Source organism: Branchiostoma lanceolatum, chromosome 5 (assembly GCF_035083965.1).
Source record: "Branchiostoma lanceolatum isolate klBraLanc5 chromosome 5, klBraLanc5.hap2, whole genome shotgun sequence".
In the NCBI taxonomy this organism is placed as follows: Eukaryota; Metazoa; Chordata; class Leptocardii; order Amphioxiformes; family Branchiostomatidae; genus Branchiostoma; species Branchiostoma lanceolatum.
Genome location: NC_089726.1, coordinates 1,818,614 through 1,836,473, shown reverse-complemented (window position 1 = coordinate 1,836,473; position 17,860 = coordinate 1,818,614). Strand labels below are relative to the sequence as shown.

Here is a 17,860-nt window from a genome sequence, read left to right as displayed (position 1 = left end):
TAGAACCTTAGCTGTTATGAACTTCTATTTCACTTAATTACCATAGTGCTGATGATTCAATGGTGCTTTTTCAAATTTTATGTTTTATTGCGTGCCATGTACATAATTACATTGATAGCTTTTATAATGAGCCTATTATACATTTTACAAATAAGTACAAGTTGTAGGCCAAGACCAGCTTTTTCAAAAGCACTTAAGTTAAGTGACGTAACTTCAAAATTGCTTTCCCCAATCTGCCTTTCTCTATTAAAACAGTACTCATTTCCCAAAATGACAATTTTTCTTATAGACTGAACAGCCCTTGAGTGACTTCCTCTGGCAGATTTTACTTCAAGTAAAGGGAAAAGACAATTCACACTTATAAACGTAGCCGAAACGCCAGCTTTTTTAAAAAGCTCTTGTTTAAAGTATATTCACTCCCTTAAAATGATACAAGCTTTCCCCTCAGACTGTTTTCATGTTGATTTTCCAGTTCAAGAAATGAAAGGGAAACTACAGCTTACATCACCTTGGAGGGGAGGTAGGAACTGAACTACGACACAACAAGTAACTTTCTGTGTTCTCAGACATTGACATCATAGAAACAGAAACCTGGAACTGTGGCACCAATGCATATACTTCTCCTCAGTCTCAGTTTTCATGTTGATTTTCCAGGTTACACCACCATACAGGAAAGGTGGGAACATAACTGGGACACACCAATGAACTCTCTTGGTTTTCGGATCTGGACATTTTCAAAGAATGACAAAATTGACACTTAACTTTGTTTACAAAGACACAGACTTTCTCCTCAGACTGTGTTTTCATGTTAATTTTCCAGTTCAAAAAATGAAAGGGAAATTCCAGCTTACCATGCAGGGAAGGTACTAACTTTATACTTTGTTGTCTTGGTTTTCATACACTTTCAAGAAGAACAAAAAGTGCATCATATTAAATATATGGGAGGTAGACAGTCACTTCCTAAAATGTATGCACCAATTAAGGTACAGACTGTTTTCATGAACTTCCGGCCTGGCCTTAGGGAAAGGTAATGTTAGACCTTCAAGCAGAGAAGGGTAGAGGCCAAACTACATAACACTAATTTATTTCCTGTATGACATTTTCAAGTAAAATCTTAGCATGAGCACATCATAAAAACAGGAAAACTTGTGTCATGCATTTACTACCAAAAACTGTGTGAACCTACATGTATCTATAGACTTTGTATACATTCTGTAGTCATTCTCTGCTTTCCTCCATGTGAATATGAATTATGATGCTGTTCCTTTTGTTACATGGTTGATGGTTCCTGGCAGTGATCATGGTATCCCACATGACTCTCAAGAAACAGCCTAAGTACAATCCCATCTTGAGATGTTCCCAAGGAGCCTGACATGACTTCAAGGTGCAATCCAACACCAAGACATTCCCAAGATTCTTAACACGAGTTCAAGGTGCGATCCCATCTCAAGACATTCTGAAGGAGTCTGACAAGGGTTCAACATACAATCACACCCCTAAGACATTCCTTGAATGTTCAACAAGAGTCACATCCCCAAGACATTTCCCAAGACGCTACAGAAGAGTTCAAGGTACAAATGTGCAACATAACCTCAAGGATTCCTTCATCCCCAAGACGTCTTCAAGGATGAGAAAGGGAGAAGTTTAACGTTGAACTTGTTCCTGACAACTCCAATCTGCCCTAGCTAATCTATCAAATACAAATTTGTTGTTTTCTTGGACTTTTGATTTGAAATGGGATCATGTACAGGGAAACTCCAGTCTCCTCTGATTTACTAACCAGACGAAACTATACAAGGAAGAATTTGCATTAACATCTTGACGTAATAGGCGTCTGAATTCAGCATAAACAGCCTGCTACGTAGCTGCTACATTCCTGAATTTAGCATAGAACGTTGACAGTACCCTCCATGCAGGCGCCCATTTATGACAAGAGAAACATGGTGCCTTACAGATCCAAAACTCAACATAAATTTCCCACAAATGTGACTTCTATCTTGGCAACAGGTGGAAGTAATGTATTAGCGATAGGACTCTAGCAACAGGGTTGTGAAACAGCCGTGGGAAGGGTTGTGGCATGTTTGAACTGTGCTTCATGGGGGTCTGCATACCCTTCTACATAAAGCATGATAATAAGCCATTTTAATTCCATGTACTTCTTATGCAGACTGCTTCAATCTGAAGAAGAGCATCATCAGTGCATTCTACGTTTCGCAACAGGGTTATGAAACATCCGTGGGAAGAGTTGTGGCATGTTTGAACTGCGCTTCATGGGGGTCTGCATACCCTTCTACATAAAGCATGATAATAAGCCATTTTAATTCCATGTACTTCTTATGCAGACTGCTTCAATCTGAAGAAGAGCATCATCAGTGCATTCTACGTTTCGCGACAGGGTTATGAAAACATCCGTGGGAAGAGTTGTGGCATGTCTGAGCCGTGGTACTTTTAGATTGACTGACTGACAGAGAGAGAGAAACATGACAGGAGAAACGGAGTGTCCCACAGATCCTGGCGGCTGAACCCGACGTGAGCAATGCGGGGCATGCGTGTGGCATGGTGGGAAACAGGCAGGCCGACGGCAGGGCGACAGTCGGAACTGGGTCGCATTCAGCCCCAACACTGACGGAGCTCACTCTGGGACGTATGGAGTATGTAAGTGGCTGCTCATCATGGCAGCATGTAAACAGCATGCAGACAGGATGCAAACAGCAGGAAGACAGGATGCGAACAGGTTCATCTTTTGAGAGCCAACTTCAAAATTGCCAGGTAGTGCAGTACACAAATCTCCATAGCTATGGTAATTGACATTTAGTTCACATCTGAATCAGGACACAAAGAGCATGAAAACAGGACAAAAACAGGTTTAGGTTTGTCACCATGGTTACTGCTATTGTACACACTGTGACCTTGCTTTGACCTACTTTACTCTGGTCAGTGTCTTTATATCACACTTTTTCCCTGCATTAGAAAAACGGTTTGAATCTGCACCCTAACATCAGTTCTAAATACTCGCGCCCATGTAAAAATGTCTTTTAGGCAAACTTTCACCAAAGCGGCGCCTTGTTTTGCATACCACATGGATGCTGACCCCTATTTTGAGACAATGGTATGTCCAGATGACCTGGTGTCAGTTTCCGTGGGAACGACCTTCAATGAGATCATGTTGCCATGTTTGGTCTGGGATTACTACAGTCTCCGAGGAGATTATCTAGAGAACATTGCTGGAATTTATAATCAAGATCTGAATCGAAAATTAATCTATGTTTTAACACTTAAAAGTGACATCTTTAGAACCTATTTACAGATACAGCTAAAAAAGATCAGACAAAAAAAAGGTGTCCTTACTCTGAAAATTGAAGAGACAACAAATATTGTGACAAGTATCTAAAAGACAGAACCAAGGTTTTGTGGTCCACATTGTGTGGTCTACCACCAGTGTGAGTCCATATCACATCACGTGGTCTCACACCAGTGTGGGTCCACATCATTGGGTTTCACACCAGTGTGGGATCCATATTGAGATGAACATTTCAAAACTGATGGTATCACAATCAAAGTACAAAAATTCTAAAGGGACAGCCAATGCAAGGTCTGAAACCTGTGTGTGGAAAGAAAAGTAAGACAAAAAAGGATGATTACGCTTCACAACAAACAAGTTTGAAGTGTGTGCACTCTGTGACACCAAGCGACTGTGGATAACAGTTGTAATGCCTGGTGCCTTCAGTGAAATGCATGTTCTGTCAACTATTTGTATACTGCTACAAAAGAGAAATTATCAAGATAGCCTAAAAGTACCTACCATGTATGGACAGACACGGGAACCCGGCCCAAAGACGAGTTCACACTGTCGGTCGACATCGTAGATTTCTCCGGGAAGTCGGTCGGGAAGCGTGAGGGGCTGTCGGGGAGCCGGCTCGTCTAACAGGCACTGCCCATAACCTGTGCTACGGGAGACACAGGGGTGTTACAACAGGGCTACAACAGGGGTGTTACAACAGGGCTACAACAGGGGTGTTACAACAGGGCTACAACAGGGGTATTACAACAGGGGTGTTACAACAGGCACTGTGTTACAACAGGGCTACAACAGGGGTGTTACAACAGGGCTACAACAGGGGTATTACAACAGGGGTGTTACAACAGGCACTGTGTTACAACAGGGGTGTTACAGCAGGGCTACAACAGGGGTGTTACAACAGGCACTGTGCTACAACAGGGGTGTTACAGCAGGGCTACAACAGGGGTGTTACAACAGGGCTACAACAGGGGGTTACAACAGGCACTGCGCTACAACAGGGGTGTTACAACAGGGCTAAAACTGGGGTGTTACAACAGGGCTACAACAGGGGTGTTACAACAGGGGTGTTACAACAGGCACTGCCCATAACCTGTGCTACACAAGGGTGCTACAGGGAGGAAACTTTGAAAATTTTGGAAACTTAAGTTTGGTCGGAATATCTCCCGTGACTGAATTTCATTCTTTTATATTTAATTGGAAACCTTGTTTACTAAAAGCATACTTTATTTGCTATGATTATACATTTGGTAGATAAGCACTAAGGATGACTATATGATTAGATCTTATAGTTGATTATTTCTAGTAGGTTGCAACAACGTCATATTGAGAAACAAACATATTTGATCCAACCCTTACCTCCTCCCACATGACATCAATGAAATGCAGCTTTGCAATGATGATGAAGAAACAAACTTTAAGTTAGTTTAAGGTTCAATCAAACATACAAACAAACAAACAAACAAACACTTACTCTAAGAACTCTGTGATGGCTTTGGCGCTGCAGTCGGACCAGGACCAGGGCTTGGTGTTGTAGCTCAGCGTGGGTGCCATCACGTGGTAAGCGTATGACGAGTGGAACTCTTCTTTACACCGGAAGTTGTCGTCGTGAGGCATGTTGAAACTGGAGAGAAAGATAAAAGGAACGTTACATCATATTCTAACTTCTAACCATCAAATCTAAAGCTGCCTGGCTATGGGTTTCCACAAAGAATTGCACAGTCACAAACTTAGTCAAACAAGACCCTAGCACTTCCAGGACAAAAGATACAAAAAGTTCTGCTGCAGTACCAAAGCCAGATACCAGGGGGCCCAAACCTTCATCTTCCTTACACCTACCCACATACCAAATATCATCATAATCCTTCCAGAGGTCCTTGAGTTATGCTAACTACAAAATCCGGAAACACAAACAGACAGACAGGCCAAAAACTATACCTCCATTTTTCATATCGGTAACAAAGTGTGCATAAAGCTGCAAATGCTTCTTAACTCTAACCTGTTCAATGGTGTGAAATATGGCAGCAGTGCCATGAAATAGTCACAGAGACAGCCAACAGCAATTTCAAAACATCAACATTAGAAATGAGCTTGTGATGGCCTGGCTCAAAGCAATCGTTTTAAGATGTCGAAACAAAGAATTGTGTACATGTAGCTCACTCTACCCACTTTGCAAGGGCCTAGAATTGATTTCGTGCCATATAAACCAAACAAATGGTGTTCCAGACTGCATTTGCCAAGTTCATGCCACCCAGGAGGCGTTCTGTTGGCACATCAGACCACTTGACCTTGACCTTGGTTGTTTGTTGATGAGTGTACATCACTGTTTGACAAGGTCAACAAGGCTGTAAGTCCGGGATGACATGTCACCTGTCTCAGCTTTGTTTAGGGTAAGAAGAAACTCAAATAAGAGGGAAGTTGACCAAACGTCAAAGTCGAGCAGATTGAAGGTCAAACCAAGAGCCGAAGACGAAGGTCATGTGTCAATGTTAATTTCAGTTCATTTAAAAGTCAATGTTACGTTAACAAGCAGCATGCACAAGTTAAACAGTCAATGTTAACATAAGCAAACATAAATTTGTTCACTTTTGTTTTAATTATGTCAAACCAAAATAAGAGGCGAGTTGACAAAACCTCTAGGACCAAGAGGGTGAAGGTCGTAATAATGGTGTTATTAGTAAACTGCACCAAATATTGTCTTTTGTCTGTCAGTGTGTGTGTCACTGTGTTTGTACAATCCCCAACAATTCACTTTTGCCAAACATCTTCAGCGCAAGTATTTAGGTCTGTGGCACTAGAAGGGTTACAAAGCAGTATGGGTAAGGAGGTGAAGTCTGTCATCTCTGGCAGCCTTGTTTTGATTTAGAAGTAAAGGTTACCAAACAATCACATGCTGAATGCAAGCAATGTTGAAACTTGTCTCGCTTTTGTTTCCTCAACCCTCCAGCGGCCGATAAATTCTTGCAACCAGAACAAAAAGCCAGCTGACCGCGTTTGTGAGTCTGGCCGTACAAAGGACCTTTCCGATGTTATTATGATTTGGAGGTCAAGGTTGCAGAGCGACATGCTGAGCATAAACAGTCACTGTTATTAAAGTAAGCAGATCTGGTGTTTCCATCAGTTACAATCGAGGAGCATAAACATGTCGGGATTGGAGAAAACTCAAAAGCAAAGTTTGTTCTACAGAAGTACACAAGACACCTGATATCGTTTTACTATCTTTTTCTCAAAAAGCCTGGTGGACTGATTGATTGATTGATTGATTGATAGAAAAAATAAATATACAGGTTGATTGAACGATTGATTGCTTGTAATCTGTCAAAGATAGTTTAGCTACTTGCTGACAATGCAGTGATTAGGAAAGTGTAAAGAAAGAATGCTTTTCTAAAACAATATGTCAAAAGGTATAGGATTCCAGGACATTTTAGGCTTGATAACATCAGCCAAATTGATAGAAGTTCAGAACACTTTGAAATATAAAAATGTGTAGTATAAATCTTGTTTCCAGGCCATTTCTAGATACAGAAATCCCTCCAAATGGAGGTTACACTACCCCCCGTAGTCAAGGCTACCACAGACCCAGCTCCGTAATGTTGTGTTTGAACAACCAGAATGGAGATTTATTCTTTCTGACATGGTTTCAAAAGAAAACCGCCTCCGCCATCATTTCCGAAACTATTCCTGGCTGACAACTCTCAAACATTCGTGGCAGCGCCTCTCCACGCTGTGTTGAACCGTTTGATACAACCACCTCCCGGCCTTTCTCCCCTGCTTACTCAGCGAAGCATCAAAGAACGCCGGCTGTTTGCTCCCGCCTTTTTTCCAACGACCTTCCTTCAGAGAAGATTTGCCCTTCAACAAACACCTCTGTGTAGCGGCTTCTATTTTGAACATTCGCTCAGACAATACTGGCACAGTTTCGGAGTCTAGGCAATGACGTAATGTGAAGTTCTCTCCAGCGAAAAACGTTTCTCGTCATGCAGCTGATCAAACTACCCTGGCTGCCAGGTCAAGGGTTATGATATGATCTCATACCCAGGATGCTGACCTTGTGTCAATGACCTTCCCAGCAATGACCTTGTTCTCCAGAAGAGCACTTAACTCTTGAACCAATTATGGAAGCAATATCTTACATAATTAGCCCCAAATTAGGAAACTAAGTGGCCCTGGCACTTTCCCAGATTGGATCAAAGTTGGGGAAAAGGGGTCTTGACACGTCTGGCCCAAAATAACCTTGACCATTTATCAAATTCAGTCTATCTTGGGCCGTTCAGCAGTCAGGGACAATCTGCATCCGATCCCTGAAAAGCCCCGCAACCTTACGTGACCAGGCTGGAGCCCTGGGAAAGACTGGCTCAATTCTCTACTATCCCAGAATCAGGGCAGCTTCTCTGTAGTGGTCTGACACTTACCCCAACCCCCCTATACCCCATCCAAAAGAAAAAAATTCAACTTCAGGTATCTACGAAAATTCATTAAAGCATATCTTTGAACCTTCACCAAGTTATGGAGGGCACAAAAACCTGCAAGACTGAAAGTCTGGCCTAACTTCTGCAATCTATGGGTCTCCACAACTCTCAAAAAATAGTCTGAAACCCCCTTAAGAAATTCACCAATCCGTCCACTATCCCCCCCCCCCTCCTGTTTGCATTGCCGACATCTCAACACCCCCATCCCAGGCACAAGTTCACCGCCACCGTTTGTCTAGCTGAGAGCCCCACAGTTTGTCCCTGATACTGGGCCGCCCCACAACACTGTGGCCTAGATGCCTGTTCGGTCAGCGTGTGAGGTTCGGAGCTCCACAACAGTCTGGAGTCCATCACTCCCAGCCAGCTCCACACCCCTACAGCAACACTCAATTTGTTAATAGCTTCTTCCTGGGTCCCCCAGACTGATAACAGAGCGGAGATGTCGGCACGGCCTGGATGTTCCTGCTGTTTACCTTGCAGAGGGGCGAGCACACAGACGGTGTTTGCCTGGTACTCCTGCCCACTCACTGATCCTACTGACGTTGGGAACACGACCAGGGTTTCTACAAGGCTGGGGATTCTCAGCATTGTGACTACTCAATTACAAGATGTAGCAAGGATGGAATAATACATATTCAGAATCATAAAGAACCAGCCAGATTTCCAACAGAAAGTCAAGAATTCGCAGATGACTTTCAAAGACTCAATAGAAATGACCTATTTCTTTGGGGGAAATATCATAATGGATAACTTATATCATATTGAAATATTGAAATCTGCTTCAGTATGGTAAATCTTAAGCAAAGTAATACATGAAAGTTTCTATCCAAAACAAGTGTTGTTGGCCAGTATTTTCCACCATGAATTTTCTAAACGCCATGGAGTGAACACCCCTCCCTGTACCTATCCAGAAAACGATTGAGTACGAAAAAACATTTCACCTTCACAGCAACCTTGACCACACGGTCCGAACCTGCCGACAAAATGTCTCGTCCCGACGCGAAATACATTCTGCACACAAATTTGTCTATAGCGGACAGGTGTGAAGTGTGATGCCTCGCATGCAGCGCTGCCCTGCTGACGAATTCCTTACACTTGTCCCTTCAAAGCGGGAATGCCGACCGAGGCATGCTGGCGGCAAACTCTCGCACCTAGGTGCCACCCCGGCATCAAAGGGCTTTTCCCCCAGCGAATCTAACAACGTGTCAAACGGTTCGCTGTGAAGGTTTGGCGGTGTCGGGAGGATTTAAAGCGTATCCTTCAATCGCTTGTTTTTGTTTTTATGAGAGGAACGTTGCTTCAATTTCTTTTACACCTTGGTAGATTTCTGAATGATGATTTTGACTTTAAAGATAATATTGAATAATAGCGGATGAGGGAGGGCCCAAGAAAAAAACGATGTCTTTGGCACTACTGTGCGTGTTTCTTGACTCTAATATTGTATTTTGTTCAAAGCTGTCTTCAGGACCAAAGAATTGCATCCCTCTGTCCCAGGATGGTCTTGTCAGGACAGACAAAACTTTCACCCTGTCCGTTCAAAAGATCTCAATTTCATGTCATTGACATGAAATTGATGAAAATGCATTTTCGTAAGCTTCCAATGACAACTACATGGGCTCCCAAACTATGTGTTCGACGGGAAAAGCATTTAAAGCTGCCCTACTTTTTGTTACTGATATATTATTGTGCATTCCAACAACAAATAAAAAACTTACACATGACCAAGTTCGTGAGCGACGGTAAACGCGGCGCTGAGTCCGTTGTCCTCGTTGATGGAACAGCTCCTGTAGGGGTCGCACATTGTTCCCAACTCTGCCAGGCCTGACAGGAAACAACAAACAGCCGTGAGAGACCTGGTTACCGCCAGAACGCCCGTGAGAGGCCTGGTGAGAGGCCTGGTTACCGCCAGATTCCAGAGAAAACAGTTAGTACCAGAGTGCAGTAATAGGCTCCCTGTGTAAACATGCTTAAACAAAGAGTTGGTGATGTTCAATTATCTGTAACCTGAGTGCACCAACAATTACGCATCAGCAGAGTTAACCTTTGGATCAGAATTTTGTGAACAAAATAATGACTTGCCAAAATGTTATCTTACCAACTTTATATATATCCATAATAACAGGAGTCACATAAATTATTTTCTGAAAAGAACTAGAGTTAGCAGACCCAATTTTCAGTGACCAAAGTAACAGTGAAACAAGTATAGCAACAAGTATTATCAGCCATATATTATCAGACATGACATGTTGCAGTAGCTTCTTTCAGTGACAGCGACAATGTCCGTCTACTGAGCTATGGCACAACACAGGGCCTACAGTAGCAAACTTTCCCACCATGGCAAGCATGCTCAGAATGTAAACAATCGACATAGTTAGAGATGCTAAAATGTTAGAATATACAACATACTTTTTAAGGTCACATCTCTTAGGTCACATATACAAGGTTGAAATATATAACACACCAAAAAAAACAAAGATAATATAGAATGGGAACCATATTCTGTCAACTAACACAAGAAACTCTGTACATCCAACTGTTACTGCAACTCATCAAAAGGCAGGAAGTTTGACATTTGGTTTGACATTTCTAAAATTACTCAGCAAGAAGTGAAACAAAGGCTTCCGGAATGACTATTCCTAGATCTACATTCAAATATGAATTAGATTTTGAAATTCAAGCTTTTTTCCATGTTTTAAATCCAAATTTGTTCCATGATTTCAATGCCAACCCATCCTAGAGTCAGTGGGAAAGCCAGCCCTGTGGTCCGTGTTGTTATGACATCCGCTAATCGCTCGCCCCAGAATGAAGCAGCCCATATTTACCTAAGGTGTCACATTTTCGGGATGATCGGCAGATGTCCTGTCTGTGAGAAGGGAAACAAGATGGTTATCGTCAAGGTGCAAGGGAAGATATCACTCTTAACTACTGCAAGAAAAGCTTGGAGTTCACTTTTCATAGTACTGGTCACCTAACCTTTAAATGTACAATGTAGGTAGCTTAGAAAAGAATTGGGTGTACAAATAGAATACAGCTTGTAACTACTGCAAGCAAAGCTCTGAGTTCACTTTTTGGAGTAGATGAACCTAACCTTAAAATGTAGGTAGCACAGAAAATAATTGGGTGTACAAAATAGAACACATTTCTTTTTAAATCATACAACTTGAGACTTGTGTACGATTGTGCCTTTCCATACCTTACCCTACACAAATATTTAGGTGCATCCACAGTCAAAAATTTGGTGCACAGCTCAACAGTTGTTAACTTCAGATGGCCAAGACTCTTACCCAGGTTTCCCTGTGCACAACCATGGCTGAAAGAGCACCTGGTATTTAAAACCCTTCACTTGGTCCTCTTCTCTAACGTTGTGTTTAGTCTGTCCAAGGACTAAAGCCTTAAGAAGAACAGTCCCAGGCATGCGTCTTAACAGACAGGTACTTGACACCTGAACTGTCAGGACTTCAGATAAACTCCGATGTTTGACCTTGTCAGACTAATGACCTTGTTAGGACACTCGGAAGTGCGGAGTACCATAAATCTTGAAATATTTGCAATGATTTTATTTTGTACTGTGAAATGAAATGATCATTTCACTGCAAAATTTTTGTGTAGTTTTTGTGCTACAGTATTGTTTTGACCTCAAAACAAAAAAACACCCCAGAAAACCTTCTTTCTGCTCCCAGTGCGAAATTAAATCCTCTAGAAAATACAAGAATTCACAGTGTGTACATCCCAGCGTACATCTTTTTACTTGATTGCCAACGGAAGTGTGCAGAAATGCAGCAGTGCATGCAGAGGTGCGATGGACAGAGAGGACTCATAGGATTGGCAGTGGTGAAAACTAATACATGAACATGCACTCTACAATCCGTTCTCATACAAATAGTCCAGCCTTGGCAGTAAATCAGGTCTAGCAAAGTTTCTTTTTTTTTCAAATCTCTGAAGAAAGAAGACAAGGATAAAAGTGTCCCCTTCTTTTGATCATGCTTGTCTCCCTGATTCAGTTCTACCCAATTAGTACAGACTTGGCAGAGGCGACAGGAACTGAGATCAGGGTATTTCAGGGGACGGGCTGTTTGTAAAAAGGTTCTAATCCAAAAATTCAACACAAAACATCCGGAGGTTCCGAGCAGGAGAACAAGCAAACCGGGACTATCTCCCCTCTCATCTTTCCCGTCCAGTCTGTCTTGCACTTCCTCTAGCAAGTTCCCATGTCACAGAGTTTTCCTAGCCTATACCAGTCTCCGCGGGTCGCTGGGAAAATAGTAGAAATTGGCCAAATAGAGTGAATTGTATGAAGGGAGTCGGCTACGGAGATAGGGTCCAATAGGCAACTGCGCCTGCGAATGATACCCTCGATGGCCTAAGTCCCCCGGCAAATATTCTCCTTTTAGCCGGCGTGGTTAGTCTGGTAGAGACTAGGTGAGTTTCCCCTGGCCACAAAAAAATCATTTCCATGAACAGTGTGGTAGGGTTGATAAATCACTGGTTACCTTGCTGCAGTGTGAAGCAGAACCAGTTAGTTTTACCATGAGGAAGGTGACAGAGACGGTCAACGAAATGTCCGCTAGCTAACTCTTTGGTTTGTTTACAAAGGGCTTTGTTATCCAAAAATCAATTTGTTGGTTCTGATGTCAAAAAAATGGAATCATTCTTGAGAAAAACATTATTAGAAAGTCCCAACTTCCACGTCATCCTTCTGTGCAGAATAGTGAATTAATTTCCTGTTACATTTATCTATAATTTTAACTAATTACACCATTCAGAAACTGCTGGTACATGGTTGCATGTCTAGTCAGCAAGACACCTCTGCAGATATTTGCAGCCACAGCACTTTTCTTCTTGCTCTTGTTGGATTAAGTCTTAATCTGATCCCACTGCAAACAAGTGATCTAATTGTACCTGCCGATGCTTTGTGTCGCCACCCAACAAAGGAGGTCATCAGGATAAGTAGGTCAAGAATTTGACCACCAGGCACTCCTTTGTTTCTTAATCCACAGAAGTGGTCCTCGTCACTTCTTAAGGGCTTCTTTAGTTTACAGACCATTAAGTAGCCTTTGTATTAGAACGGCTATGTTTTTATGTCAATGGTCTCTTATTCCTCAAATGTATTCTTCAGCATTTCTTGAGGTTTCTTGCCTTAACTTTGAGTACCTTTTGAATAGGGAAGACTTTATTTTTTGGTTCTAACCTGAAAAAGCTGATTTTGCAAATGGAGTCTGCCCTACCTTTTTTGTTTTATTCCATTTTTAAGTCATAATTATTAAAGTTACAGCATTGTTTCATTCATTTTGTAAAATGACTTTATGTATATTTTGAAACATGTTATTTCTTAGGTTTTGTAACATTTAGTAATTTTTGTTACTATCATTGGTTTCACTTGAAGTAGATAGCTTATGTCTGGGTTTCCCCTAAGAGTGCAAAGAAAACTGCCAGTAGGTTAGATGACTTTTCCTGGCGAAATAAATAAATACACAAGTATTCTTCAGCATTTCTTGAGGTTTCTTACCTTGAGTAGTATTTGTATAGGGAAGACTATTTTTTGGTTCTAACCTAAAAAAGCATGATTGTGCAATTGGAGTCCGTCCCAACTTTTTTGTCTCATCATTGTTTTACTTATTTTGTAATTACAGGACTTTATGTACATTTTGAAGCATGTTATTTCTTAGGTTTTGTATCAATTAGTAAGTTTGAAACAAAATAGTTTGTATCATTTAGTAAATTTTGTTACTTATTGTATCACTGATTTCATTTGAAGTTTATAGCTTACGTCTGGGATTTTCCCACATAGAAAACCACCGGTACATGACATGTTTTTCCTCATGAAATAAATAAATAAACAACAACCACAGCCACCTTGTGATGAGAATGGCGGTGTCGTGGTGGTCGGGGTGGCTGTCGTCCAGCACGTTCTGAGTCTGCTGCCAGACACAGAAGTTCTGCAGCGTCGCCGCCGCGTTGGCAGATATCGACGGTCCTTCCTGCGGCACAAGGCATGGGAGTCAGATCACAAGATGTCTTAAACATATCTTAGGTGGGAAACAAGGCAAGATCAAGATCATAAGACAAGATGTCTTCTGAATTTCTTGGGTCACAAACAACCCTGCTTAGGAGGTGCAGTCAAACCTGTACAAGTGACCACCTCTACAACATATTGGTCCATCTGGCCAAACTTTTTGGTGGTCCCTTGGATCATTTTTGCCATTGACATAAGCATTAAAATCCTGTCTATAGTGACCACATAAACCAAATTTTACTGATGGGGTGGTCTTTTGGGGCAGTTTTTACTTTATACTGATACAGTTCTTTTAATTTGGAATCTTTGTCATGTACTGTAGTGGCTTAAATGCCATAACCATGCAGTTCTTACCAACTGGTGTGTTACAATATGCTGTGGTTCACTGACAATTCAAAAATATTCAAAGAAAGTAAAATAGGCCTCACCTGTACATTGTTAATAATAACCAGCTTGACAACAATAATATTGACAAAGTTGTTGATACTTGGGTCCCTGTATATAGCGGCCACCTGTTGAAAAAAAAGTTACATCAATAAGTCAATATGTGGAGAAACACAAGAAATCGAAATATCCTGGAAATTTTCAGGACAGATACGGCTTCTTTCTGGCTTAACTTTGTCACCATAATCTAACCTGACTTAATTTTCTACCAGATCATTTCAAAACAAAACTTCTCCTCCCCCCATACTTGAAATGGAACCACCCTAAATGGTGATGAGAGAAACTTACTATGGACATGAGTGCAAGAATGTAATGGCGTAGACTCGAGCCATGATATTTCGCCATTTTGTGGTCGGCCACGACCATGACTTCGACGTGTCTCGGGTAGGAGAGAAAGCGTTTTCTTCTTCTGTGCAGCTGGGTGTGGTTCTGGACGTCCCGGTGTATTCTGTTCAAGTCATCGACGATGCTGGAAAATCTTCTGCTGTGGACGTCATCCGATTCTTTCTTTGTGTCGTTATGATTACTGTCTTTGTCATCATCTGGAAATGTAGGAAAAAGTCATATTTATAAAAGTGAACGTAAACATTAACATAACTGGTTAGAGATAAAACATTCAAACCTTATTTCGGCACAAAAGACATTTGATTCATGATTTCATGCAACAGAAAACTTTTTCTCAATAACTTTTTAAAAGTAATAAACAGAAGTGAAGTCACTGAGAAATACAGTGACGTGGTATGCTTATTCCTTAGGTGATATAGTTGTACTGGACTACATATGTCTTATAGCTTACAAGGTCCCATTTCCAAAAACATATTTCCTTCACCATCTCCTGTTATTTCAAATTCCTACGAAAAATACCTGGATAATATAAATCCGGATCTGTTTCGAGATTTAGAATCCTGATATTATCCACCAACTGATAATCCACAAATCATGACATTCATTCATAACTTTCCAAGTTATTTATGTTGCTTCCAAACCAACCTACTAACCAATTAACCAACCAATCAACCAACCAACCCTGCTGAAAATACAACCACCAAGTCGTAGGTAAACACGAAAACACAGAAGTACTTATTCAGCACTTTTTTTCTCCATCTGTGCTAAACTATTAGGAGAAATCTCAGATTGATCAGTAGAGGTCAGCCTGACAGATCCATCATGCAGGCAGGTCACTGACCTGAAGCAGGGGTCACCTGGACCCAGACCTTCCTACAGGGGGGAGGGGGGCAGTGCAAGGTCATATACACTATCATCGTGTCTTCAACTAATAGAAGTGCCAAAGTTGAGAATAATTCGGCAAGAAGATACAGATTGATGAGTTTTTAACGAAGCAGAGGTTCGTTATCAGGATCAGGTGCATTCCGGGGTGGGAGGCTCAGCAGTTTGGGGTATCACAGGTCATTAAGGTTAACGAGCCTCCTCCACTAAAAATCAGGGGGAGGTGGCGGAACTTTGTTCACATCTTTCATATACTGTACTGCAATAACATTTGATTGCATTTAGAAACTACCATAGCAATGATAGAGAAAATTTTCAAGAGTTTTTACATGGACACCCGAATTTCTAAACCGTATCATAATCAATATTGCACTTTATCCTATGCAATATTGAACTTGATGATAAAATCTTACACCTGTTTGAATGTGTGCTTAAGAAATGACAATGCCACACCTCCACCCCTCCCACTTGTGATCAGATGGTACAGCCCTATTAGTATTAGAATGACATGCCCTAATATAGGCAAGGATAACCAATTCTCCATGGGTAGGAACAGGGCAAGACTTAACAGGAAAATTTACAGCCTCACAAACTTCAACAGCAATTAATCCATCACTGCTAAGTCTCAGACTTCCATGGAAAACAGAGATGGCCTAGTGCAACATGGCTCTCCTGTGAGTTATTACCGCATAAATCATAGTGGATTAATTGAAAATAAATCAGAATTGAAAAGTGATTAGGCTGGTGAAATGTAGTAGGGGCTGGACCCCACACACTGACAGGGGCTGATCATGCTCTCATGGGGGAGGATCCAACATCTGATATCCTTGACTTGAGGTGAAAAAGTTTTCTAACCCAAGTTGTCAGCAAATAATTTGTTTGAACCCCCCCCCCCTCAACACAGACATGTACCAAAAAACTTATTCTACTATTGTTTTTTTTACAACATACTGAATGAAACCACCCATTGAAATACACTTGCAAGTTCTAGTTATCATTTATGAGGGAAATGTTTGATGCACCCAAAGCGTATGACTGATAATGACAATGACAATTTAATTGCATATTCATGCCCCATTGGGAATAATAATTAGCTTACATTTTTGTGCACCTGTTCAACATTACAGGCCAACTGTCGAACTGTGGAAGTCAAAGTATCTTTTTTCTACATCCTTTGACAGAGATGTTCTTGCTTTCATCATCATCTTCATCCCCATCACTTGTCTATGCTTAGCACTGGGGAGATCTCACTATGGCAAGTTTTCATTACTTCATTGCTAAACCAGAACAATTAAGAGAAAGAAAAAACACCTGCTGATTCCTCTTGAAAACTTAATTGGTCATCCAGCTTGTGTCTGCCTAAAAGTCATTTTCCTTATGTCCACCACTACCCTGATCAGGTACATCGGTACATGTACCCTTATAATAGCCCACCTCAGGTAATCAGCAATACAAAGACTAATTTCCACTAAGCTGTGAAGATAGACAAGTTCATCTGGGGATCAAACAAATTCACCACCACAGAAGGTGAGGACACAACCAACTGAGCGCTAAACTTGTCCACTACACATCTTGGTGTAAAAATTAGCACAGACAAAAGTCTTTGTAGATTTGACACTTATATAGCAAGAGAAGAACTGGACACAGCTTGACCTGTCAGCCAAAATGTCTTCACAGAGTTTGATAATTAACATAACTTGAAAATGGCAAGGATTTACAAGTTTAGATTAATCTAAAAGACAGGAACTTTCCCAAATTACTCAAGACCTTGCCCCCCCCCCCCAACCTTGACCACCCCCCTCCCCCCTGTCCTGAGTTCCCAGGGTGCTTTGTGTATCACAGTTTGGTGCTGCAGCAGTAAAAGTGCCAGCAAACAGGCCAGGAGGATTCACAATTCCCCGTCAAAACCCTACGCAAACAGCACATTAACAGAACAACCCCGTAACAGTGTTTGAGGTAGGAAGAACAAAGGCTATAAAAAAGTATAATAAACTATTTGTAGTCTGACCTGGTAATATACTTTACCCCTCAGTCTGCTATAGCAGTCACTAACCGTTATCTATTAGGTGAGTACTGATAAATAGTGCAATATTGGACATCCCTAAGGTATGCTGAGTGGAAAATCACCTCTTTGATTGTACCTAACTTGAGCCACTACTTTTCCAAGGGGGGTGAAGTATTATTTTCTGTCGCATCTGTCTATCTGTCTGTCTCTCAGTGTGTGTTTCTGTAAAACCAGCTATACCCAATATACACATTGCAGCATTGAATTTTTATGTCTGTGAGACTGTAAGGGTTACAGAGCAGTATGGATAAGGCAGTGAAGTCTGCCATGAGCCATCTCTAATTTCTTCCTCTGTTCAGGTAGATTTCTTCAAACACATCATTTTTGACAGCTAGAGGTCACTG

General features: G+C 41.4%; 1 protein-coding gene across 1 annotated transcript in view; it reads right to left on the bottom strand.

Moving 5' to 3' along the window:
• Positions 1–2,816: 2,816 nt before the first annotated feature.
• Positions 2,817–17,860, bottom strand: part of LOC136434629 (A disintegrin and metalloproteinase with thrombospondin motifs 20-like) — a 38,617-nt gene continuing 23,573 nt past the window's right edge. Inside the window, exons 4-11 of the mRNA XM_066427542.1 lie at positions 14,513–14,766; positions 14,209–14,292; positions 13,621–13,745; positions 10,590–10,630; positions 9,483–9,588; positions 4,773–4,922; positions 3,803–3,947; positions 2,817–2,822 (exon numbers count right to left, since the gene is read on the bottom strand). Coding sequence (XP_066283639.1) covers positions 2,817–2,822; positions 3,803–3,947; positions 4,773–4,922; positions 9,483–9,588; positions 10,590–10,630; positions 13,621–13,745; positions 14,209–14,292; positions 14,513–14,766 — 911 coding nt within the window. The remainder of the gene's footprint in view (positions 2,823–3,802; positions 3,948–4,772; positions 4,923–9,482; positions 9,589–10,589; positions 10,631–13,620; positions 13,746–14,208; positions 14,293–14,512; positions 14,767–17,860) is intronic.